The sequence below is a fragment of the Neovison vison genome, chromosome 5 (genome assembly GCF_020171115.1).
Source record: "Neovison vison isolate M4711 chromosome 5, ASM_NN_V1, whole genome shotgun sequence".
NCBI lineage: Eukaryota > Metazoa > Chordata > Mammalia > Carnivora > Mustelidae > Neogale > Neogale vison.
This window is the reverse complement of record NC_058095.1, coordinates 60,139,942-60,167,805: the sequence shown is the minus strand read 5'-3', so window position 1 is coordinate 60,167,805 and position 27,864 is coordinate 60,139,942. Positions and strand designations below refer to the sequence as shown.

At 44.1% G+C, this 27,864-nt stretch overlaps 1 protein-coding gene across 2 annotated transcripts in view; it reads right to left on the bottom strand.

The window, feature by feature from the left end:
* MAP2K4 (mitogen-activated protein kinase kinase 4) overlaps positions 1-27,864 on the bottom strand; it is a 132,909-nt gene that overhangs the window by 52,995 nt on the left and 52,050 nt on the right. For both annotated transcript variants that reach the window (XM_044249126.1, XM_044249127.1), the window contains one exon: positions 11,701-11,875. In XM_044249126.1, coding sequence (XP_044105061.1) covers positions 11,701-11,875 — 175 coding nt within the window. The remainder of the gene's footprint in view (positions 1-11,700; positions 11,876-27,864) is intronic.

Genomic DNA, 27,864 nt, shown 5'->3' with positions numbered 1-27,864 from the left:
ACTGGTTATATGGTTTTCTAAACTTCCACTGTACAAATGCTCATATTTCAACTACTGGAAAGCATATTACAGCCAAAACCTCAATTGTTACCATCGGTAACTGACTCTTGAGGACAATTTCTACGTACTGCAGGAGGTCCAGAATGGGCGCGCGCTACTATGTGGACTGGAGGCCCGACTGAAGTTCCAGCATCGGACTGGCATCTACTTCTCAGTCCTGGGCCAGATCAGCATGAACAGGAATGTACAGGGTTCCTGGCACAGCTCAAACCTTTGAGCTCGTCAACACAGCAGTAAAATCTGTTCAGCTGTAAACTATTCTTTAATGCCACTAGTAATACAAAACAGAGCACGGGGCTGCTGGATGGCTGACTGGTCTACCAGGAAACGGATTCCACTCTTGGACACCGGTCAAGAGATCATCATCTCTTCATGCTCTCTGAACATCTGGTCCAAGGGACAGGCGGTGGGTAGAAGAAGTGCTAGTGGTACGGAGTCAGAATCATTTGGGGACGAGAAAGCAGAGCGAACTCTCCATTATACAGAAGTTTTAGGGATATACTGCAACATGCATTCTGTGTGAGCACTTCATGAAACAAACTGACTCAAAAGGCCTTAAAGGACTCAAAAAGGGGATTAGCCACAAGCACACAGCTACAATAGTGGTTGCTTCAAATTTGTTATTTTAACTCAATTAAGTCAATAAATGTTCAAGTTGGAGAATACATAATGATCAATGACTCAAATGAGAGAATTCTTAATAGTAAGACTCACGACTAGGAACACTTCTCTGATGGAACAAAACGACGCATGTGGATAAGATTTCTACCACTGGAAATAAGGAGAGCCAGGACTCTCTAATATTAAGGGAGAATAATCACCCAAGTTGGAACACATGAACAAGACACACTTCCCTTCCCTTTCTGACACTGTCCTTGGAACTCCCCTCTCCTTGCCAGATGAGATGCTACCTGACTCAGACTCGTATCATGAAGCCAATTAGATCCTCAAAATAAAGAGGGAAAAAGAACTTTCCTTACGAGGCATGAGAATGGAAAATGGAAGCACAAAGGTGACATGAATTATATCTAAAAAATCTCTCACAATTACAATGTTCAGAAAGCAATGTATTGGTAAATGTCTTGAATCACAGGAACCTTTTATTTATATCATAAATTTAAAAGTTAAATAAGACTAATTGAGTTTGGAAAACCATTTTTTTTCCTCATAAGGAATGGGGTTGGAAAGCGCACATAAGACCACAAAATATTTAAGAAAATCATCTCAAGAACCATCAGTTTTTTTAAAAGTTTCATTTTTAACCAAATATCAGAACCCATTAAATTCACTAATTTTTTCACCGTGGAACTACTGAGCTCTTTTACTTGTGACTCCTTCATTAATCTAACTCCAACTTAGATGCTCTCAGGACAAATTATACTTTTTGAAAATCAATCCACATTGCTTTTCCAGTAATAAAGTATTTTCAAATTAGCACCAGATTTACTTTATTTGGAACAAAATATAGAGAAAATACCTAAAATCAAAACAAGAATTACCACCCTATATTAGAAGCTGTTTTCCATAGTGAGATCAATATACTTGAAGCTTAAAAAAAAAAAAAATTGTTTTTAAAATTGTTGTCCAAATTTGTGTTCAAAGTTGTTTCATATTCCAAATAAGCAGCAGGAAAACACCAGCAAAAACAGCATGTAGCTACAGATCAGCAACATCACAATGACTCCAATGAAGTCTTCCAGAGACACAGAAAAAGGATAAACTGAATACTCAATTCTCTGTTTACACGACTGCTAGAGTTACACATGGCTCTTATCCATGTGTAAAAATTGAAATTAAAAGCCCAAGAGGGGCTGGGTAGTTCCTTGTGTTGAGCATCCGACTCTTGGTTTCAGCTCCAGTCATGATCTCGGAGTCATGAGATCGAGCCCTGTGTCAGGCTTCACACTGGGTGTGGAACCTGCCTAAGATTCCTTCTCCCTTACCCTCTGCCACTCCCACCCCCCATTTGCTATCTCTCTTTCAAAAAAAGAAAGAAAGAACGAAATTAAAAAGTTTTGAAAATTAAAAAAATGTAGAAGTCCACAGAGCTTCCCTTCTCTAGAATAGCCAACCCAACTCATGCCATTGGCTGGAGCCATAAACTCTGATGCTCAAATTCCATACTGATTAAGCTGTAGTGACAGGAAGTTAACAGGTTCCATGGGTAAGCTAAAAAATTTAAGTTAGAAATTGTCCTCTTGCCCTGTCCTACCTTGTGCACAAAACACAACAACGTCCACTCTGAGAACGGTCCAAATCACGCAGACGGATTTACCAAGAAGTGGCTGAAAGGTTGCTTTCCTTCTCTCTGCACAATGTGGCATCTGGAAGTCATTGGTAAATTTAAACGCTGGCAGCTTATACTTGGCCTTCATTTGGAATGCCTCAATGTTTAACAATTTAAATTGAAAGCATAAATACCCCTTCACTGATAGTGAGCCATATTTAAATGTGGCATAGTTCTCAGTGGCCGCTAAATATACTGGGACCTTCACACTTAGATGATGCTTGCACATTATCTCTAAACCCTGCCAACCTGCCCATCAGGAATGAATGGCTGGGGATAAAGCTAACATAAGTAGGAAGAACTTCCCAGTAGATTAAGACCCACTGTTCTAATGGAAAGGGATTATGTGAACTATTAAAACTACATTCACTGAAGGACTAGGATGGGAAGAGCAGCAGACACTATCAAAGAAACCATTTACTGTTTGTTTCTCTTCCTTTCCTAAATGGATTTTCAGGGGTCAGAAGAAACAGAGAGAACCGATAAAAGGAAAGAGTGTCACAATGACCCAATTGCTATTATGGGATAAGGCCAGGACAGCCCAGCTGTGGCAAAGAGAAAAGGAAGAAAGGCTCACAACACAATGGCTAAGGGACGAGCTGTAGAGGAAGCAAAAGAAGATAGGCCCAGGGGGGCAGGTCCTCAGAAGCAAGGAGCATTTTGCTTAGGTGCTAACTCAATACCCAGCTGCTAGTCTCACCACTCCTGCTGACTCCAAGTTCACCCTCACATCTCCATCTCAGAGTTCCCAAAGATTTCTTAGTTGCTAGAGAGGCCAGGGATATACCAAAGCACTAGGGCTTGCCTTGAAATGACCCAGTCTGTCTCTTCCTGGGCCCTGGCGTGAGAACTTCCGACCCTCCCCGGAAACCCAGAGCTCTTCTTCCTACCAACTCAAGCTCTAAGAAAAGGTCAAACAGATGGTCAGCTCTATCTCTTGGACAATGTGGGTGTGGGGAAGGCCCTCTGGGTTATGTGATCCCATTCCCGCTCAGAGAAGGGGGAAAGAGCTCCTCATATGCTCGAAAGACTCAGAATAAGGCGAGACTGATGACAAGTCATAGAAGCTCTTGGTTAAAAACAGCAGCGCCACAATGTGTGTGACAGATGTCAGATCCCAGGATCGGATCATTCCAGGCAAGAAAGATGCAAGTCATCTGCAAACAGACAGGAAGTCAGAGGAAGAACTAAGGAAGAACCGAGGCGTCCAGGAACAAACTTGAGAGAGGCAGACTTGAAAACAGCAACACAGTCAAAGAAACTTGAAAAAATATCCACTAATTTGAACTGATATTCTTGTTTTGTTTTTGTTTTGAAATGGACAAAGTATGTCGGGGTATGAGATGTGGGGGAACAGAAGGAATTAAAGTGGAAGGGCATGCCTCCTAGTCCCAGCAGACGAGGTCTCTAAATTCTCACCAGTTCATGTCAGGTTTGTGTGGGGCTCAGAGGAGGGTTCAGAGTGCAGCATAGCAAGGTCGTGAGAGCGCAGTCGGTGACTCCACAGGCTCGCCACGCATGGTCAGCTTCAGCTACCCGGGGTACCTTATGAACAAGGTCCAAGTACTCAAAGTGAAAAGAGAAGTGGGTTCGCCGATGAGAATTCAGGGCCTGGATACAACAAGGTCCAGCAAGGTGATGGGTTTGATCACCTTACCAGAAATCAGTTCGTGGCTTTAAAGACTATCTAGGCATTGATTAAGACAATTTGACATCCGATAAAATGATGCCAGCTATTAGGATTTTGACCGTCAGCATGGCAAGGTGTCCTTTTCAACTTGCCACCCACCCAAACTGGAGCACGGAAGGTATATCCTCTTCAGCAGAACGGTGTGGGGTCTGCAATCACTGGCATGTAGCTAAAACTCGCATCCATGACTGGGGTTCATCCCTAAGTGTAAGCACCCATCATCATCAAAGGTTACCGAAACATCAGGATTCTGTGCTTCAAGTAATTGCCAAACGTCTTGCCAGAGTGGTATGACAGCTAGAACCACCATTCCCAGGACAAGAATAAAACCTAATGCTCCCTGGGTTTTACCAAGTGGACGTTGATAAATATCACCCATGCAGAAATCCTAGAATGGGTTCATGGGCAAACAGATCGCATGGGGTCTTAGGTGGAAAGCCTCTCCATAGCAACCATTTCATTTAAGATCAAAAGATGAGGGGGCACCAGGGTGGCTCCTTGGTTAAGTGTCCAACTCTTGATTTCACCTCAGGTCACAGTCTCAGGGTCAAGGGATCAAGCCCCGCATCAGGCTCCAAGCTCAGTGGGCAGTCTGAGAGTCTCTCTTTCCCTCTCCCTCTGTCCCTCCCTCCTCTAAAACAAATAAATTTCTTAAAAAACCAAGTCAAAAGATGAAAAGAACAAGGATTATCTTAATTGAAACAGTTGTGACAATGACATTTTGAAAATGTGTCCTGTTCCTGTTATCTACAAACCCAACCCTGCCAAGCCAGGAAAGCACTCTGTTCCTTAAGCATCCCTTGCTAAAGAACACTCCTAAGGTTGGTGTCTGTGAATAAAATATGAAGGGAAGCCCACTGCCAGTCAGTAGGTGACTTCAGGCCAACCTAAATCAGTGATGTGGGGGACGGGAGAGCAAGGATCTCGCATCAGATCTCCAAGCGCCCCAGTGGATCCTTACAAAAACGCTGCTTTCCCGGCAGAAATGTTCAGAAGTCAGTTCTAATGCAAAGGTGGAAAACCCCAGAAGCCACTGCAGCATATCCGTGTGCTGTGACCCCCTTCCTTGGGCTGCAGAAAACCTCGGGCATTCTTTTGCTCCTAAGTTCAAAACAGAGATGCCATAGCCCCTGCTACAGAGGTTCATGGCTCAGCCGCTAGAGTCTTCTAAAGAGATCGCGTTCAGAAATGCCCACCCTCTCTGCCTCACAATGCCCTCACTAACAAGATCAAAGCAGAGAACAGCATTAGCTAAAACAGTTTAAAAAGCCAAGTATTGGGAATGCTGACCGTAGATGCAAAATTGGCTTTCCTCTCTAAGACTAACCAATATAAGTGTCTCCTAAATCAATTGTTTTAAATTATGAAAACATGTTTCTACTAAAGTAGGAAGAAAGAATACTAATGTTTAATTGCAAAATCACCCCAGGTCTTTAGAATCAATTTAATGAACTCTCAATTGTATCTTAATCAAATTAATTAATTAACAATAATACCCCCTATTTTCCTCACTGAGGATACTGAGACCCAATTAATGCCTAGTTCTACACAGGCTCTGTTACCCATCCCCCAAGAACTGGGGAGATCAGTTCCCAAAATATATGGGGTATTTATCATAGCACCGGCAGAACTGCCTGAGGGCAAAGCTAATGGGACAAATTACATGTGTCTTGATTAAAGATGGTATCATCGGGGCACCTGGGTGGCTCAGTGGGTTAAGCCGCTGCCTTCAGCTCAAGTCATGATCTTGGGGTCCTGGGATCGAGTCCCGCATCGGGCCCTCTGCTCAGCAGGGAGCCTGCTTCCCTCTCTCTCTCTCTGCCTGCCTCTCCATCTACTTGTGATTTCTGTCAAATAAATACATAAAATCTTTAAAAAAAAAGATGGTATCATCGGGGTGCCTGGGTGGCTCAGTGGGTTAAGCCTCTGCCTTCGGCTCAGGTCATGATCTCAGAGTCCTGAGATCAAGCCCTAAGTCGGGCTCTCTGCTTGGCAGGGAGGCTGCTTCCCCCCCCACAACTCTCTGCCTGACTCTCTGCCTACTTGTGATCTCTCTCTGTCAAATAAATAAATAAAATCTTTAAAAAAAAAAAAAAGACAGTATCATCTTCTTCCTCTTTACTAATTATAGCATCTACCTACAAAGGGTACATTCTCAGCACTAAGATTTTGCAAGGCCTAAAGATCATATACGACAGATCATTACTTTGGTACCCATGACACTAAAGTGAGATATGAGAGAGGAAATCTGATGTTTAACCAATTTCCAAGGCATGGCCGTAAGACCACAATAACAAAAAGGACAGATGTGCAGAAGGCATATCGGAAAGGGGTCAGATGATCCTCCTTCACAGTAAAATGTGATAAGGTTTTTCTCCAAATTACTCACTACTCACTACATAGGCTGAGCCAGAGATCCCAGAGCTTTCCTCCGAGTTCATGTCCCAAGAGCTTGCAGTATGAGCAAGAGGGGGTTCCCATCTCCTATCCTGGCCAAAAAAGTACTGTTTTGTCTCTATTATTTATTAGGGTCTCTCCACAATTCCGTTAACCGAAAGAAGCCATGGTGTAAAAATTCCAAGGAGCAAAAGAAACTTGTGCATACAAAGAGTTCCAAACCTGACTACATGAGGGACCTAAGTTCAAAACCAAGGCTGATGGGAGGACAGCACTGCTATGTCCTTTGGATTTGCCCTCTCCGGGAAGGCCTCCACGTCACACTTCATCTGCAACACCACAACATTCGAGCAACCTTAAGAAGAGCCCAAGAGCATGGCTCCACCCAGCATGGATTTCTTAATGAAGCCACATGATCCAGCCAGTCAAGTAAGAGCAGAAGGCACTGGAATCAAGCTTCAACTCAAAACCACACAGCCATGACATGACCTCTGCACCCACAAGCGATCTGGAATATCAGCACTAGCACTGCACCGTCTAAAACTCAACGACATTGCCTAAGCACTCCATACTCTCAGAAAGGAGCTTCTCCCATTTAAGGCCACTCCTGCCAACTCTCATCCTAGTGCTTTCAGAGCAGTGGGCAAGAACAATGTTTAAAGACTAAAATGACTTCACCCAATGAGGTTCACAGCTCCCACCAGAATTACTGAGTAACGGAACTTCTGGTAGAAAGGGCAAGGTGTCTGTAGTGACAGGGCAAATGAGTAAGCCGTCCTCTGCTGACCCCCGCGCTCCCGCACATGCAGCTCTGCCCAGATCAGGGAGGCCTCCCCACTCCCCACTGAGCAGACGGAAGCCCGCACACTGCTCAGACAAGGACAGAGCTGGGGGCTGCTGATGGGGGCAGGAAGAGGGGGCTCTGGGGTTTCCCACCAGGCATTTGGGTTGACCTAGGTCTCGACTCCCAAAGGACGTGGAAGGCAAGATCCAAATACCATGCGAGAGGCAGGAATGCAGGAATCAAGATCAGGTTACCAGCCTAGGATCAATCCGGGGCACTCAAATCAATGCAACAGGAGAGCTGGAAGAGTAGAGAAAACACCCTGAGGCTTGAAGGAATAAGACCAATTAGGCCCAAGAGCAAGAAAGGGAAAACACTCGAAACCCTTCAGGTCGGTAACTCAGGCTGACCTAAGCACCTAACCTCAGACAGCCAGGCTGTCTCTCCGATTTAACAGAGATAACTTCTCAAGCAGAAGACTGAAAGCTCATCCATAAATACCAACAGTGACAAGCTCAACACAACACCTTCGCATCCCCACCGACCTGCCCGCCACCCATTCATTCCATCGGCCTTGGCTCCGGGGTCCCCCCCTAAGTACCAATCCCAGTTTTCCATCTTTAGGGGCATCAACTGCATCCCCTCAGAGTCCCTCTCATCTGCATTCTTTTCTACTCTCCCTGCCAACAAGCCCACAGACAGACACAAGCAGACCTTCAAGAGTCAACCTGGACATGGTTTATTAGGACACAGCAGGGAAGCTGGAAGTCTAGTGTGGGTGCATGGTTTATGCCACAGGCAAGGTCAGGTGAAGGACATGCAGTCAGGTCCTGAAGGCTCATCGCTCCCTCTGTCCGCAGTCTGCGTCTGTCATACTGCTCCATTCCAGGACACCGGCCTGAGTTGCGGCCAGAAGCCACTCTTCCTAACACTTTACTCCTGCATCCCAGATTTGCTCTGTCATGCCGATTCTGATCATCTGTGGACCAGACTCTGAGGGGTGTTTCTCCCAGCTCCCAATTTCTCTGACCCTAGCCCAGAAACGCAACCATCATTCCCTGGTTATTCCACTGTCATGCAAAATGGGCCCTTAAATAAACGTAATTTGCAGAGGATGCTGAGCGAAGCCTGACGCTCCCAATCAGAGTAGAAGGCCATCCTTACCAAGCTTTCAGAAGATCCTAGGGCAGGAATGGCTTTGTACTTTGCAGCCCCATGACTCAGTCATTCAAGAAGTTCGGTAAGTCAGTCATAACACTCCCACTTGCAAAAGACTTAAGATTTCTTTCCCCAAGCGTGTGTAATTGAAACTGAGGATTCAAAATTTTCCCTGTCTTAGGGCCTAATGCAGAGAACCTCACTGGCAGCTTGAAGAACTGTCCTCAGGCCATGAAACTGGTATAAGTACAACTCTTTCATATGCTGGGTGTTACCTTGCTGAATCTGAATTATTAGATCTTAACCGATTTTTAAGTTACTGTTTCTGGTAACTAACAAATCATCTTTTCAAGCATTTCTTCCATGTGAAGAAGTTTTGAGGGCTCCCTCAAAACTAAAAATGAGGAAGAAGAAGAAGAAGAAGAAGAAGAAGAAAAATCAGTCTAATACCACATTTCACTTTTGTTTAGATACTGCAAATAAATCTTAAGGATAACGTATTTCTAAGATAAACTTAAATGTTTAATCAAGTAATCCTGCTCTATTAAATGCATATTAAAACACTGGTATAGAACTGCTTCAAGTGTGTCCTCCTTTTACCAACAACAATGGAAAACTCATGGGAGTGTGAACCACTACCTCCCATTCTTTTAAATCTCTATAGTCCTTATCTCAAAGCTAAACACGGCAGGTGCTTAGTCATCAAACTATCTACATGGAAAATGTCAACTCAAGTCCCTAACCACACGCTGCCTGTGTGTGTACTTAATCTGGTCCGTGGGCCTACCTGATAAAGTAACAAACTCTCAGGTGTGACAAAAGGATAAGCTCCTTCAGAGACCAACAAGACACACCTTTAGAAACTGTAGGGGCACCTGGGTGGCTCAGTCTAGGTTAAGCATCTGCCTTTGGCTCAGGTCATGATCCCAGGATCTTGAGATCAAGTCCTTCATCAGGCTCCCTGCTCAGCAGGCAGTCTGGTTCTCCTTCGGTTTCTGTCCCTCCCTGTCACTTGTGCTGTCTCTCTTTTTCAAATAAATAAATCTTTAAAAATATAAAAATAGTAGACATCATCTATCAATCATCAAATTGGTATCAAACCTTAATGTGTATTAAGGAAGAAACCCTCTTCGAGTATCATACAATGTCATGGAATCTGACGCTATGCTTCGCCAACATGTCAGTGGCTACGTCCTGTCACCACCCTCCCCAGGCTAAACTAACACGCTGGCTCAGGAATTCCAGCAGATCAACAAAAGAGACAGTATCAACTGGTAGGTACAGACGTGACCATTACCAATCTGTAGGTCAATCTGTAGATCGACTACCTCAGAAGTACTTCTTAAGAGCTGGAATTTTAAAGGCATTCTAATAGGGTTCTCAAAATAAGGTCAGATTACAAGTAGAAGTCAGCGATTTCCTATATTTGCCCTTAAATTCCTTCGAAACTCAAGTAAGCATTACAGAGTTCAAATCAAATTAAGAAAAACTTTTCTTGGGGCGCCTGGGTAGCTCAGTGGGTTAAGCCTCTGCCTTCAGCTCAGGTCATGATCTCAGGGTCCTAGGATTGAGCCCCGCAAAGTTACAAGTCACAATGAAGCCCGTTCCTTCTTTACCTTGAAAACCTACTGACCATGGCTCAAGTCTATCCAGATAACGAAAACAGATTACGATATTGATCTACATGGTAAAGCAGAGAACACAGACTGAGAAAAGCAGTACATAATTATTTACAAGTCCTTTCCCTAGTATCTGCAAGAAAGTTTAGAACTTCAGTTATATAGGCTAGCTCTCCCTTAAGATCCAGCCAAGGAACAGCAGATGTCACCTGCAGAGAGTACATAAGAACAATGCAATCCTCATCCGAGAAAATCTAAAGAAAATGACTTTCCACTTACACTGCAATGGCATAAAATAAAAATGGGAAAATCATTCCACACTGCAAGGAAAACACTATTTTATTTCAACAGATAATGCAAAACAGAGGCCTTAGCCTGTGCTTCTGTAGAGGTCCCCCAGTTCTAGGTAAAATCTTGTCTCCGTATGAGTCATGCTAAGAAAAAAGCCTATAGGTGTCAGCACATTGCAAAAGAACTATGACCAAACACAAGGCTAAGAGCCCATCAGGAGAATCATAAAATTTCCCCCCCATCATTAATTTCCCTTCAGTTTCACATGACCCCTCAAACAGAAATGCTCAACAATGACGGAGGCAAAAAGAGAGGAACATTTTGCTCACAATAAACTTCAGCACAGATAGCATTTCACATTAATGCGATACAAATCCACTCCCAAAGTCAGTTACGAAACTGAGGCTCCTCCCCTGTCAGGTTACTGTGACAAACTCTCCCGATAGGGTGCTGACAGGAAACGGACTAGCTCAGACTGTCAATTAGTAAACTGAGGCATTACTGGTTCCCCTATGGATTTTAAGTTGGACAAGGGAATGGTTGTATCTCATTTGTCCTTTTTCTTTTTAAACTCCCACCCCCAACACTGTCGATGTTCCTGTAACATCTTACACACAGCAAACATCTGTTCAGTGTCTAAACAAACAGATGAAACACATTACAGTTACATGGGCCCACAGGCGTCGGATGGAAACCATCCGTTCGTAACAGGTACTCCCATCAGCCTGCCAGGTACAGTCTACGGGCTGATCTCCATTTCTGGCCATTCTTGACTTTCTTTCTTTCTTTTGTTTTAAACGAGCATATTATAAGGTATGGCACTCACAGTAAGGACAGGGGGAGACAGCATTATCACAAGGTATGCATGTCGATACAACTTTCCAACCGGGGAACAGGGCAGTACTGATGGAGACGAAATAAACAAACAGGAGCCGAGCCGGTCAGGGCCGAGTAAGGTTGAGGTTAGTGGCAACAGCATGTGCGTGGTTTCCAGGAAACCTTCAGTAAGACTGCTGTTAGCCCTAGCCCCGCACCTTGCCCAACCCAGTGCACTGCCTCTTCTTCCAGCTCCCCGCCTGGCTCAGTGCAGCACTGCCCTGCTCCCAGGGGTGCAGCCGCCCGGCCTGAACTCACCTTGGCAGTGGAAGGGCCTGAAGTTTAAAACACGTTAATGCATCACGCCAAAAGTGCAGTGAACATGCGTGCTTCATACACTCGCGTTTCCGGGGCAATAGCAAATGTGCCACTGACAAGACAACCATTGTACAAAACGCCCTCAGAGGATTTGGAGAAACAGTCTTACAAACACCCGTGTTTACCACACAAGCAAGAACAGAACAATAGGGATAGCACTGCACCCAGAAATCGCACCTAATGGAGGAAAGTGCCAAAAAGAATGACGGGCATCACCTACTTTAACTGCCATTATTTGCCCACTTGGTTTGTGGACCATTTTGTTGACAGAACCATAAGCTCCTCGTCCAATTTCTCCAAGGTCTTTCAAGTCCTCCGCAGTGAAATCCCAGTGCTGCTCAGGGGAGATCTTCAGTTTTCCTGACGATTCAATGCTGTGTGTTCTCAGTCTCTCTCTGTTAAAATATTGGGAAGCAATTTTTCCACATTTTAAATAGGTTTTGACTTTTTCTTATAGCTAGCACTGATGAATGCGTGGGAAAATGTTTTTCAAGCTGCTAACACCCTCTGACCTCCAGGTTTTTGGAGTTGTTTTGTTTACGTCGTCTTGGTTTTTTACACACTGAACTCATTAAGAAAGGCCTAAACTCAGGGAGTCAATAAACACAGCTTTAATGTGATTCAGAAAACCGAGTTTCCAGTTATTGAAGAAAGTAATTCTGTAGACCAGTTTTCATTTCCAAATACAAGATCTTTTCCAAACTGTGCAAAACTGTGTTACCCAGTGCAAAATCCCAAGAGCTACAAACCTCATTTCCGAACAGTTCTTATCCTACCTTACCTGAAAATAATAACCCCAGGCCCTCCATTCTAAGGACAGCCGCTCCTGAACTTGGCTGCATATTAGAATGACCTGGTGTGATTCTTAAAATGCAGATGCCCAGGTATCATCTCATAGCAATTAAATTAGAGTATCTGGGGGCAGGAGTAAAAAAACAGTATTTTTAAAGATCCCCAGGTGATTTTGGCAAAGTTTGGGAAATAGGATCCTACATACTGCCCTGTTCCTGCCCATACCACACTGAGGTAGGGGGTAGTCAAATGAACGGCCAGCTGCCTCCAGGAGAAAAACTGTCATGTACCCATCAACTCTGAACCCTTCAACCTAGATAGAGTGATGAGGTGAAAACCAAATGATGCATGGACAAAAATCTCATTATGGATTTTCGTTAAATTAAAAAACCATCTCCAAAATTCCAATCTGGAGATCAACACATTAACTTGTAACCATGCTTTGTAAAAAAGCAAATCTAACGAAAGACATAAAAACAATCTCATTCCTCTCTCTGTGCTCCCGTCCCCCTCTAGCCCCCACCCTGCCCCCCGACACCAATGTATAGGAGTGAACTATATCAAACTAGAGTGTGAAAACTGAGTATTTACCCTAAAGATACAAATGTAGTCATCCGAAGGGGCACACGTACCCTAATTTTATAGCAGCAATGTCCACAATAGCCTAACTATTAGGAAAGAACCTAGGTGTCCATCAACAGATGAATGGATAAAGATGTGGCATACACACACACACACACACACACACACACTAGAATACTATGCAGCCATCAAAAGAAATGAAATCTTGCCTTTTGCAATGATGTGGACGGAACTAGAGGGTATTGTGCTGAGCAAAATAAGTCAATCAGAGAAAGACAATTATCATATGATCTCCCTGATATGAAGAAGCTGAGAGGTAAGGTGGGGGGTTTGGCGGGTAGGGAAGGAAAAAATGAAACAAGATGGGATCAGGAGAGAGACAAAGCGTAAGAGACTCTTAATCTCACAAAACAAACTGAGAGTTGCTGGGGGTAGCGGAGGAAGGAGAGGGTGGCTGGGTTATGGACACTGGGGAGGGTATGTACTATGCTGAGTGCTGTGAGGTGTGTAAGCCTGACCACTCACAGACCTGTACCCCTGGGGCTAATAATACATTATATCTTAAAAAAAAAATTAAAAATTAAAAAAAAAATCTGATCCGGGAACACAAGCAAGAAAAATTTACATGCTTGGTTATTTATTTTTCGTCTTCCAAAATTTAGATACGTCTTCTCAGGTTAGCAGAACTGTTTTTTGTAGCTACTTTTAAGGCTCTCAAAATATCCAGAATTTCAAAATCATTTCCCCAGAATTGCTGTCTTTACTAGTATTAATAGTAACCACGATTCAAGGTCATAGCTCAAAGACTATATACTTTGTCCAAATAACCAGGTAGTAAGCCGGCACTCTGACTGCTGGATTCCCAGGTCACAGTAAGTCGTAATACCAGCTGTTTTCACACAAGTTATTTTCTGTTTACAACATACTTTCACCAGTTGACCCTAGTGACTAATTTTCTTAGCAATCTTTTTCATGATGTAGAAATATCCTAACACAAAGGAGTTCATTTGCAAATAATTATTGTTCTATGATCACTCGCATGTAAACACCATCTCTGTGACTCAGTTTAATCACTGGTGAAACAGCACCAGCCAATTGCTGAGGGTAGCTGAAAAAGAGTTAGTTTAAGTACCGTGCAAACTGGAAGCAACATTTTCACATTATTCACTAATTCCTGGGGCGTGGCAGACGGGCTTTAAGGTGCTCCCCGTGAGCTGCATTTCCCTGGGTTCACAGCTCTGTGTAAGCTCCTTTGTCTGAGTGTGGACAAGACCCGCAACCTGTTTCTAGCCAATAGAATACGGCAAAGGATGTCACTGCCATGAATACGTTGCGTTAGATAGCGTCTGTTGCTAGCCTTCCAGAGATAAGGAGCATTTCACTACCATAAAAACCACGGAATAGCGAGTTGTAATATTAACTATTACTACAAGATCAATTTTTAGAATCATGGAATATCTCTTTGAATAGCTTGGCTTATTGTAATGTGCTGCATAGTTTCTGGATGAGGTCTTTTTTTTTTTTTAAGCAAACAGACAGCTAAGGGATGCGAGTTATCTCCCTGGGCTAATGCAAATGTTCAAAAAACTGAGTAAGGTGACAGACGCACAACTCTGAACATAGGAAAAGTAAATGAACTGTATAGTGTAAGGAGTAGATTGTATGGTATGTGAATAATATCTCAGTAAAGCTGCTGAAACAAAAAATGAACAGCAGAACGAGGCTATTCCCGAGTCCATCTTCTCATTTAACAGAAAAAGTTGTGAAAGTCACAGAAAAACATGCTATGGTTATGCCATCATGAAGCATGTTCATGGAGTCTCCACTTCCAGCAGGCTGGCGATCTTTCCTGTGAAATCGAATCCAATTTCACAGTCATTGTTTTAAGAATTAGTCCAATCCCAATGGCTTCCAAAGAAGGATTGGACAGAGATGCAGTCTGACCTGACTGTTTACCATTATATTAGACAGTCAACCACTGAGGCAACTGTACTAAGTGTCCAAAACCTTGGCTGTAGTTTTTATCTTGGGGCCAATGTGTCAAGTAGGATTTAAGTGCTACTTCTACTAGAAAGGATCAAAAATTTCCAGATTTCATTATTAATTTCTTACCTGAAAATTTGCTCAGCTCAACTCCACTAACCTATAAGTTACCTCCAATACCTCTGCCTCATCCGTAGCTAAGTTCAGCCCAAGACCTTATATTTACTCTTATATCTGTCCTTCTAAAATGTATATTAAGTGCTCCACATGAGCAATTCCTAACCCAGACATCTCCCCATTCCCTCTGTTGGGCTCTATTCAAGAAACAAGCAAAGGACTGAGGTTCCAAGTCTCAAACTCACTCAAATCTCACACAGGAGCAATTCCCAGTCCCATATCTAACCATGTATACAGAAAAGTCCTTAAGTAAGTTGGTAACATTCTCCTTTGGATTTAGAGGTCTTTAATATGAAAACAAGTTAGAATGGACTTTGTCATAATTGGACTTGGAATTAGACGATCAAATGATGCACACTCTAGTTTAAAAGTTAACTATACACTTAATTCTTTTAATACCCACAGATCACAAGTCTGATTGCAAGGGCGCCTCTGATGAATACAGTATTTCCAACAGCAGCATTTGGGGATGGAGACTAGCACCTGGGAAGCTGTTCAGATGCAACTGATGTCACCATTCAAATGTTTTCTCTCATAGAAAGGTAAGTAGAACTTTCAGGGCAATAATAAACTTGGGTGAACTCTACAGACACCAACAGAAAGTTAAAATCTTTAAAAAACCATACACAATCAACTTTATTAATGGACTGGAACCAAATTTGGAAAATCAACTCATGGACACACTGCATCTTACTAGCAGATGTGCTGATTAACATAAACAGGCTGGGTCCACGTCCCCTGCAGCTAGTATGTCCACTTTCCTTTTCAAAAGACTCTATTCCCTGCTTTTGTAAAAGGATGCTACATGAATGACTGAAAAAAAAATTAAAGATTTTAGAGCTTACCTCTCCCAACTGTTTAAAGGAACACTTGTCCCCTCCATGCTTCATCTTTCCACAGAGAGGGATCGGGTCTCTCACCTGAGCCCCTACTGCTGACCAGTGAATATGGAAGAAGAAACTAAACACACTCAGTTCAAGTCCTCTCTTTTGAAGCCAGATGTCCTGCAGAGAGGGTACAGACACTCTGGCTGTCCCTCTGTCATGCCTTTTATAAGAGGCTGCCACTGAAGGGATGCATAAGTCTAATTATGTTGAGGCCGGGAAGAGTTAGCGAAATATTCTGGCCTGAAAATCTGAGCTAAAATTTCCAATTTTATGAAGAATACAATGGATCTTGGTTCAGTTGACTTGGCTTTGGCTCACGTTCAGGTCATGATGCCTTGGGCTCCACCTCAGGTAGGAGACTGCCTTAGATTCTTTCCCTGTCCCCCGACTCGGCCCCACGCTTACACGAGTGCACACTCTCTCTCTCTCTCTCTCTCAAATAAATAAATAAATACTTTAAAAAAATACATATGAAAATCTTGTCATCTCCCTATGTCTGGTCCCTACATCTCTCCCAACTGATGCCAAACACAAATCAAAAGGAGGCTTCTTCATTTTTTACTAGACCTCTATGTAACCAAAACCCCAAATTCTCAAAAATGTTAACAAAGCATTGGATAATAAGAAAATGAAATCCAATCATACAAATTCTAGAGTTTGGAGAGAATAAATGATTTCCACGTGACGTAAGAGCTTCCAGGTGCCATGAGTTTCAGAGCTCTCCACTGACCCAATAACGTACAACCAACTCCCTTCAGCCCCCTTGCAGAAGCGCACAGAAGTACAAAAGACAAACACTTTCGTGACCTGCGTTATACCTGTAACTTCAAAGTTCTGGTTTATTCCACTTCTAAAAAAGTTCACCAAGAGGCTCAAGGGCAACAAGATTATGTGCAGTCTGCTGATGGTGACTTCTGTCCTAAGACAAAAGTTCTGTCCTAAACTAAATAGCAGGCCTAGAGAGAAAATATATGAACAGCAGAAAACACACTCATGACGAAGACTGGGAAAACGTAAAGACCAGCAAGCAGCAATGTAAAACTGCCATTAGCTACACTCTTACTTCTCTCTGGGATATCTCTTTCTTGAGACCAGGGGCTGTGTTTTATCAGCAATTACTTCTAAATCTCTCTTCCTTTCCCAGTTCTCTGTGGATAATTTCATAGAGTATCTTGAGCTGCCTTCAGTGAATGCTCCACAGGGTTCCACCTTCAAGCACCTGACAGTCCAATGGGGAACTGAGTCAGCTGCCACCCAACACCCATCCTCTTCTTCTCGATAAGGTCACCATCCTTTGCTGGGGCAGCTAACATGCTGTACTTCCCAGCTGCTACAGAATGAACTGTGCCTGAGCCCTCACCCCTCCCACCAAAATTCACATCAAAGCCTTAACCCCCAAAGCGACTACTGGAGACAGGGCCTCTGAGGAGGTAATTAAGGTTAAATGAAGTCATAAGGATGGAGCCCTGATCCAATACAGGATTAGTGTCCTAGAAGAAGGACACCACACAGCTGTTCCCAGTGGAGTCTCTCCCCCATCCTCACACTTACACAAAGGTCACATGAGCACCTACCAAGATGGCGGCACCTACAAGCCAAGAGAAGAATCCTCAGAATGAAACCCACCTTGTCAGCACCCTGATCTTCCCAGCTTCCAGAACCACTGGGTATGAATTTCTGTTGTTTAAAACACCCAATCTGTAGTTTGTTATGATGGGCCAAGCTGACAAAGAATCAAACTTCCTTGCAGTAAGAAGCAGTAATATAAATGGGGTATTTAAAAGGAGCTGACTCAGCTGGAAGGAAGGTCTTTTTTTTTTCCTTTTTTTCTTTCCCCCCCTTCTCCTTCTTGTTGCCTGGAATGTTGGTGATGACTGGAGTTCCAGCCACTCTCAGGCCCTTGAGAAGGAAACTCATGTATTGAGAATGAGGAAGCAAAATATTGAAGATCTCCAGACTCTGATGACCATGAAGTCATTACACCAACCCTAGGCCTGCCTACCTCCAGACTGCATCTACAGAAAGAAAGAAACTGTCTTATTTAAGCCGTCATTTGTCTTCACGTTGTTTATATGAAAACTGATCATTTCCACTTAATACAGCCCGTAACACCATTATATTTCCCAGGAACTGTCCACGAAGGAGGTATCCAGCATCCCCAAGTAGTGGGGAGGGAGGGAACAGGCCAGAGTTTGGTCATCAAGATGACTGGGAAGTGCTATGAGCACTTCGTGGCTGAGGGCCAATGATGCTGACTGGCTTCAGACCCACAGGCCAGTTACAAACAGGACAAAAACAGGAATAAAATCCTTAGTTCTGGTATCCCTGATTTCTTATGGCCCATCTAAATCCCATACCTAATCTTTTGTATATGTTGCGTGCAACAACATACACACAGAAACAACGGACATAGATGCTATGGGCATCGCAAGTAAGTGGAATAGGTGTGTTTTTTTATTTTTTATTATTTTTTTTTAAATTTTATTTATTTATTTGACAGAGAGAGAGAGATCAAGATCACAAGTAGGCAGAGAGGCAAGCAGAGAGAGAGGGAAGCAGGCTCCCCGCTGAGCAGAGAGCCCGATGCGGGACTTGATCCCAGGACTCTGAGATCATGACCTGAGCCGAAGGCAGAGGCTTAACCCACTGAGCCACCCAGGTGACCCTAGGTGTGTTTTTTTACAAAACATGCAAAATGATGGGTAGAATGCTCGAATCTATGCTATATAGACCTTATTAAAATATAATTCGATATACAGAAATTACTTTTTGAAATCAGGGGATTATCTTGTTACCTGAAAACCCAAAAAATAAATAAATTTTATTTTTAAAAGGGGGGGTGCGCCTGGGTGGCTCAGTGTGTTAAGCCTCTACCTTCGGTTCAGGTCATGGTCTCAGGGCCCTGGGATCAAGCCCCACATCGGGCTCTCCGCTCAGCGGGGAGCCTGCTTCCCTCTCTCTGCCCTTTCTGCCTACTTATGATCTCTAATAAATTAATAAAATCTTTTAAAAAAATAAAAACTTATAAAAAAGAAAACCCCAAAACTATAATTTCTGAGCCCACGTGTCAGCGTGGAAGTCCTTTCTGTACCCTCTCTGATGGCCAATCCTCCAGAGAGAAATGACCCATGTGTCCCGTTACTCCTTAGCGAACTGACTTGGAGACACTGTGTTTTAGCTGTCATCTTTTTACAGACCCAGACTAATTTCCTGTAGAAATTAGTAGAAATCCTGTAGAGTCTAGAAATCCTGTAGAGTCCCTACCCCCCCCAAAAAAAAAAAAACACTGTGACATAATGTTCAGAGCACTCATCAGACTGGTCACCGAGAAAAGCTTATTTCTATGTAAATTGTCTAATAAAGCTGCCCAGGGCTTTGCACACAGGTAGGTGGACCTATTTTCTGAAGAGTCACAGCTGACAAAGCCAAGGTTACCTGGGGCAGGTCTAGTCACACCCTCCTCCCCCTCTCTGCTAAACCCAGTGTTCCGCTACACTAATTCATCAACAGGACAAGTACTCAAACCTCTTTTTCCCACCAGATAATGTCACACAGACTAAAGCCACACAGACTAAAAAGGAAAAACAGAAAACTCAATCATAATCCAGAACAAACTGCTCTCAACAACTCAGCATATATACCCTTTGTGTTTTTCTGGCACAAAATGAGATCTCACGCCTATTGCTTGACAGACCTCACCTCGTCTGTTTCTGACCTATTAGCCATGACCTGGTCCACACAGTTATTGCCATGCTGCACGGCCGGTCGGCCTGAGTCAGGGCACCGGCTGTGGGTGCCCACAGGGCCCAGACCGTGCACCTTCTCCCTCACGCTGACCTGAAAGGCGAGAAGGGTGACATCACTCTTTAAAGTGGCATTCTGATTTCTTACCCTTAGAGTCGGACGTCTCTTGCCATCCGGTGAACACGTGGCTCTTCGTGGGTTAACTGCCTGAGGGAACACCCCCAGCCCTCCTTGCCAGCACTTGCCGTTGCTGCTTCGGACAGAAGTCCTTTATTAACAGACTGACTCTTGGTCCTGCATTGTAAATATTTCTCCAGGGTGCTGTCCACCTCCCCATTCTATTTATGAATTTAAACATGTAAAAAATTAGAGAGTGCCTGGATGGCTCAGTTGGTTGAGCACTGGTCTCTTGATTTCAGCTTAGATCCTGATCTCAGGGTCATGAGATCAAGCCCCGCATTGGCTGTGCACCCAGAGTCTGGTTGAGATTCTCTCTCTCTCTCTCTCTGCCCCTTACGCACTGTCCTCCCCCCACCGCGAGCACACAGGCAGCACTCTCTCCCTCTGAAATAAAATCTTTTTTAGAAAATTCAAAAATGTGTATACTTTCAAATCCTTTACTCTGTTCCATTCTTTTCTTCTGCGGTCACACAGTATCATTTATGTTCGCTTCCACGTGTGATACAGACTTCATGCCACCGCTGTGTTTCCAGTTTCCTGGCAATCATCTTTTCTCCTCTATCCTCCTATCAGTAATCCTGTTCCCCATTTATCCACTTCTGCACAATCTGCCAATGCTTTTTTTATAAAAACCATGATGTCTTCTACTGTATTAGGAATGCTGCAAAATATCACATTCAGAGATGCTCTTTCTCAAAGTCATGAGGCTATGGCTCCCAAGTTCCCTAATTCCCGCTCCCGTATCACAAGGAGGATCCATGTGGCACTTGGGCTTGGGCTACTGCACAGCATCAGCACACAGACCTCCTCTCACACCGGGAACAACTACAAAAAACAGACAGAATATGAGACGGTCTTGAAGACACTGGACACCAGACAACAAAGAGCAGTGAACGCCGACAGCCAACAGACAGAAAATACACAAGGGGAGCCCTGTAACTGCCCCCAGCTTCCTGTCTGGAAGGGCCCACAGACTGTGATGGGGGTCAGGGAGATCCTGGCAGTTCTCCTATGTCGGGGAGGTGGCTCTGGGCACCTGAGGAGACCAAGGCAGCTAGAGTCCGAGAGGTAGAGTACCAGATAAGAGAGAGCTGCAGAGGAGAACCCCACAGATATGCACAGAACCCTCCTTGGGGTTCCCACAAAGTTCTCGCACTCTTACAAAGAAACCATACAGGTCAGGGGAAGAACCATCCAGAAAGATGAGAGGGGAAATACCCAGGCTGGAGGAGCACTCAGAACACCCACCAAAGCTAAAATGCAAGACCCAAAGGATCCAACTATTTCCAATTAACTTAACTGAAGGACAAAGCTTTAAAATATTTCTAGGGATGCTGGGGCACCTGGGTGTCTCAGTGGGTTAAAGCCTCTGCCTTTGGCTCGGGTCTTGGTCTCAGGGTCCTGGGATCAAACCCCACTTGGGGCTCCCTGCTCAGTGCGGAGTCAGCTTCTCCTTCTCTATATGCCCCTCCCCCTGTTTATGCTCCCTCTCGCTCTCAAATAAATATATAAAAATCTTAAATTAAAAAAAAAAAAAGAATGCAAAACCATCCAGCACTCAATATCTGGCTGCAATCTAAAATTCACAAGTATGCAGAGAAGCAAAGTAACGTGCCCCAAACTGAAGAGAAAAGTCGCTCAGCTCTAACAGATTCAGAAATGACAGGGATGCTAGAATTGGGAGACAAGGACATCGAAACTGTGTGGATTACTGTATTCTGAGTGTTTGAGACACTAAAGGAAAGAGTTAATACATTGAACGAACATGGAACATGCAAAAAAAACAAAAACAAAAACAAAAAAAAACAAAGCAAATGTCTGGAAGGCAAAGCTATAGCAGGGCAGAAGGAATCTTTGGGTGATGGGTAGGTTTGCCACCTTGCCCGCAGGGGTGGTTTCACAGGTGTGTGCACATCAAAACTTAGCCAACAGTACACTTCAACCATGCACAGGTAATTGAATGTCCATTATACCTCAACAAAAGTGATAGGAAAGAGAAAGAAAAAGAGAAAGAGAATGTCTTTGGGCCTCACTCTCCTTGTGTGAAAGGGATTTATTTGTCTATCATGTATCTATAGTTCAAACCATGTCTATAGTTCTAGGCCCCCCGGGGCTCAGCTTACTACCAATCAGAGAACACACTGCTCCAAAGGTAAATTCTCCTTTAGTGATCTCCTTGTTCTCCAATACTGGACTCTTCAACTGAGAGTAGCAAATATAAGAACACAATCCTCCATTTATATCGCTACTACGACCCTTCTGCCCACCCACAACAGTTCTTGGAATGACCGCCCTGCCCAAATACGATGTGCCTGCATCCATCCCGCCTCCCTCCTCCCACCCTGCCCCATGCTTATTTTCCACTGGTAGTCACCAGTGAGGGGGAGGGCAGACAAGGAGTAAAGGTGCTCTGTCTTTGAAACCAGTGGCTCTGAAGAGGCCACCTTTCTTCCCACGGTCTACAGAAATACTCTTAAGAGAAACCCTCTATAAATTTTTCTTTGTTCCTACAGTGATCCTACATAGGGTTTAGCATCAAACTGTCTTATTTTCTGGGTTTCATATATTCATCCTTGTTTCTTAATAAATATTTCAGCAGGATACTACTACTCCTACATCATTTTGTACTAAAAATCTGAAATTGCTTTTATAAAGTCAGAACTTTTAGTCCCTGAAGCAAGTAAGAAGAGTCTTAACTATTTTCCATTCCCTACCTGCAGCTTCTGAATTATCTTTTGAACACCTATGAATCATTCTCAAGCTTACTTTTATTATTCAGGGGGGGGCATTTATCCAAACGAGTCAATGAGAAAAGATGATTTTATAGAAATAAATTTTATTAACAGACACACTTAGGAACACGTGCTATTTTATATAATATACCTATTTGAAATCGAGGGTATTTCTGAACCTCTTACAATGCCTAAGTTTTAGCTTGGATGAACCATGATCAAACCAGTTTAACTTAATACCAGTCTATGCTTTAAACCTTAACTCATTCTATTTCCTTATGTGTACTCTAGATGCCAAGAGAAAAATAAAAGTTAAAATCTAACTGCAGTTGAATTTGAATCTTTCTATGAAGTTATCTACGCTGAAGCATATAATTCAACATGTGTGGTAGTTCCTAAGCAAAATATTCTGTGAAAAGGGGAAAACCAGAAAACTTTCATCCCCACAGCTTCTGGACCTTTCAATTTGGTGTGTAAGATGCACACGGTCAGAGACGAATAGGAAGCAATCAGAAAAGAAATAAAGACTTCGTCCAGGTTTATCCTCCAGGGAACTCCGCCTGAAAACCCTGGACTGGGCCCAATGTTCCTCCTCAGTACCCACAGATGCTGAGATCAAGAAACACCCAGTCCACGGCCAAGTCCTGACCTACAGTCCCAGCAGTGTGTTTGGGTTTTCTGTTCTCGCCGTTGTTTTTTAAATGTGTCTTAGCCTAGTTTGGCCCTGCTTATTCCTGGTGAACCCTAATGAGGACCCACTTGTAGCCATCTTTGCTTGACTCTTCAGAGAATTATCCCCCCAGAGTCTGCGTGAGAGGTTTCCTTCTAAGGGGCACAGGTGAGGCTATGGACAATAGGCCAAGGCCCCTCAAATGACAGCATACAGGGGTTTTCCCTGCAGGTCTGCATTTACGCTGGAACCCTCGTCTACTACCTGATTGATTCTTCACCATGGCATGAACACTTCTCCAGCATTCCCAAACACGCCCCGGTGTGCTGAAGGAAGCAGCCCAGGAAAGCTAGGACAGAAGCCTACTCCCTCAGTCACAGGAGAAGAGCACAGACGCCTCCTGCCCAGGCCAGCAGCTCGTACTGTCCCACCACGACACAGACCCCTCCACGCAGGGGCAAGTCTCAGATTCCCAGACCTGTCTGTGGCTGCACACGTCCTGTGCTACCACTCCTGCACAGCTTACGAAGTTTATTTATTCTGAGTCACGCATGTATTCCCCACTGCCCTAATGTAGACAAGAGTCTCCTTCCTCGAAACTGTCTTTCATTAGAATGCCAAATCCACTGTGTTGTTTTTTGGGGGTGGGAGCCGAGGAGAGACTGGTCTGAGGCATCAGACCCTGCCCTTCCTCAGTTTCCCATGAATATTCTGGTACTTTTCCTCCTGTGATACCCTGGGACGACGACCTCTCCCCTGCTCCTTGTGTTCGCATCCCCGAGGCTGTCTGCTCTGATTTTAACTGCGTCTGTCCCACCCTGTCCTTGGAAAGTAAGTGTGACCTTCTCTCCAGCAGGTCAAGTCTACTGCAGAGCATATGCTCCATGGGTTTCCAAAGGACACCGGCCAGGAGCTAGCAGCTACTCTTGACACAGAACATGGCCTGAGAAGCCAAAACCCAGTTCTTCAACACCACATGCACTGGGCTAAATTAAGACCCCATCCGCGCCCCTCCTCCCCAACAACAGATTTGTCCATTTGGAACCTCAGAAGGTGACTTTGTCTTTACAGATATAATTGAGATTCTTGAGAAAAGGTCATCCTGGATTCAGGTGGGCCCTAAATATTATAACGGCAAGCATACTTGCAAGAGACAGAAAAGGAGACAGAGACACAGCAAGACACAGGGAGACGCAGGAACGAAAGCCAAGCGAGACAGAGACAGTGAGTGGAGTCACGCTACCACAACCCAAGGAGAGCCAGGAGACACCAGAGCTGGAAGGGAAGGAAGGATCCTCCTCAGAGCCTTTGAAGAGACCTCATCCTGCCAACACCTTGATTTCGGACTTTTGGTCTCCAAAACTACAAGAGAATAAATTTGTGGTTTTAAGCCACTAAATCTGTGATAATTCGTTACAGCAGCCGCAGGAATCCAATACACCATCTAAACCACGAGTCACCGAACTTCTTCTGTAAAGAAACAGATAGTAAGTATTTTAGGCTTTGCCAGCCAGGCTCTGTAGCAACTACACAACCAAACAGGTGTGGCTATGGTCCAGTAAAATTTTATTTACAAAAACCAGCAGCAGGCCACATTTGGCTCCTACATGATCTAAATGGCATCTATCGTTAAAATGATCTACGTCGTACCTATTCATTTTTTATATCCTTCCTCTTTCAAATTTACAATATTCTCTGGAAGAAAAAGAAATTCCAGTCATGTACCCAAATCTTATAGCTTTTATTTCTAGAATTTAATCTCGAGCCCAATCTCTGACTTTTTCTTAACCCCAACTCACCCACCCCCTGACACACACAACACACAAATCAACAGGCAGTGAAAACAGGGGTCTGATAACCCACCGTGGCTCTCTCACCTCGCCGGTAAATAAATATACTAAGAGGCAGCAAAGCTCGAAGCCTGAGGCAACCTTCCCATCTACGTATCCTTCAGCTAATTACCTTAGCCCATTTCCTTTTCCTGGACATGAGAACCTGATTCCCCAACCCTGCCAGTGCCTACAGATCTTCCTTTGATAAATGTCTCCTTGTGCCCAGAACCTTCTATTATCTAATTAGCTTGATATGTGTTTTCTCCCCTTCTTTCATTACCACATTCTTCTTCGTTTATCTTACTCTTGATTTCCTCCCAATGCTACCAAACATGTCTTTTCTCTCCAAATTATTTATTCCTCCTTTTCCCCTAAGCACCCTCCATTTCATCAAGCCAGCATACAGCAAACGTGCCTCAGGCTGCTCTACGCTCTCCTCAGCATATACCTATATATGTAACTCGCAAATCTCTTTAGACAGGAAAATAAACAGAACACATACCCTGCACACCACTGCAACTGTTCTTCTCTGTCCGTACTGTTGGGATCTCTAGATGAATACTGCTTTATGCATCCTTCTGCAATGCAGCTCTGTTAATTCCGGAAATTTCCACAGTAAACCGGGTCTGTCGGTTGCCATGGAAACTGCCTGCTTCCTGGCACTACTAACAAAATGAGTATCTTTGCTCAGATTTAAGATAAGGCAAAGGGAAGAATTAAGAAAAAAAAAGAGAGAGACAGACAGATGCCCAGAAGAGTTGCTCAAACACTCCAAATATAAATTTCCAAATCCTGATGTTCATATCCAGTGAACAGGAGATATTAATTACACGAATCCGCAGCGCTTTGAAGCAGTACTGATTTATGAAGCAGACAGCAACATCTTACCACTAAGGGAGAGAGTAACAGTAGAGAGTGTGAGATCAGCGTTCGTGTTCGCATCTTGCTGCTATAGATGGCACAGTCCGTTCGAGCTGAACGTGGGTCAGCTGTACTGACAGCTTACCCTTAGAGGGTTTTTCTGGGCCACGTTTCTTATAGAGAAAGTTAAGAATGCTACCCTCAACCAACAGGTTACAAGTTTTCTTAAGATCCTTTCACTGCCCAGGCCCCACTCTCCACTGGTGGGTAAAAACCTTTCTTGCTAGCATATAAGGAATCGGAGTCCTTAAAAGTTTATCTCAGGAGGAGACACCAAGAAAGCCATGTTCCTAGGACTCTCAGAGCAGGAGACATAGCTGACCATAATCCCTTCCCACCTGCCCTTGGAAACAATCGTGGTTTCTATGACATCACAGCGAATGATCTGCTTCCCACTTCTCAAGCATCTTGTTTTCTTTGCCTATAGCTCCTCTCCTACTCAACCTCCACAAGCTAGATTTCCTGGGGGCTCAGCCCTGGATCCAATTCCCTCATCAAGATACACTCGTCCCAGACAACATTAGCATCTATGTGCTCACAATTCTCAACCTTTACTCTCCCATCTCCCCCTCCTCTGGGCAGAAGAGTCATACTTCCAACACCAGAGCATATGAAGTATTATCTCCTTGACCTAACAGGTTATTTCATGGGCATCTCAAACTTAATGTATGTCAAGCTGACCTCTTTCTTGCTTTTCTGTGTTCTCACCCACAGATGCTCCACACCCCGTCATCCTCATTTCAGCAGTGGCAACTGAACCCATCATTCAACCCAGAATTCTGGAAGTCACTGGGAACATCATCCCCTCTTTACCATCCACATTCAAACTGTTACTGATTTTTGTGAATACTACCATCAAAATTCCTTTGGGATACGTCCATTTCCCTCTGTCACTGCTGTCATCAACCTGATGTCATTATCCTTCCCTCTATCACTGCTGTCATCAACCTGATGTCACTATCACCCAGCAACACTACCACATCACCTCCCAAGGACTCCTGAACTCCTTTCTTGCTTCCCTCCAACACATACTCTGCACAGCAGTCAGAATTCTCAGCTGGGAAGTGTCAGATGGTGTCACTCGCCTGCTTATGATCCTTGCACAGCTTCCCACTCACTCTGAGTGCCATCCCAACTCCTTACCAAAAGGCCCCACATTATCTAGCCCAGGACTACCTCTCCACCCCTGAAACACCCCTGATCACATTGGCGTCTTTTCGGTTCCATGAAGAACTGAATGTTTCCCGCCTTGACATCCTGCCACCCTACATATGTACACTTGGAACACTCATCAGTCCCTTCCCTAGATCTAGTAAAAGCCTATTCGGGGTTCAGAAGCCTTCAAGGACTACTTCTTTACCACTTCCATTCTAAATCAAGCCCCTTTAATACGCTCTTACAGCTGGTCCTTTTCCTTCAACAGCATGTACACTATTGGCAATTATACACATGCACACACAGATTTGCTGTGTCACCCCTAAACCTTAAGTTCCATGAAGTGGTAAGGAGCATCTCTTTTTTCCAACATGACATACCCAGTGCCCAGCACAGTATCTAGCAGACGGAAGGCATTCAACGAACACTTGCTGAATGTACAATGGAATGCATACAGGGCTGCTCTGGTTTCAGACAGCTACCAAGGCAGTTTCTCACAAAGCTTCACTGCACTCACTCCCTGGACTCTATGAGATACCCCTAGAACCATCCCCTAAGCTCCCCGTCCTTTTGCATCCATTTAAAACCCAAGATATGGAGGAACACAACCCTGGCATCTGACTTCAGCAGCTCCTAGGCGAGGAGAGAGGCACCAGCAGCCATCTGTGTGGACCTGCAATGCTTCTCTGTATTGATGGCTCTCAGCCATGGGCAGTTTTGCACTTCCAG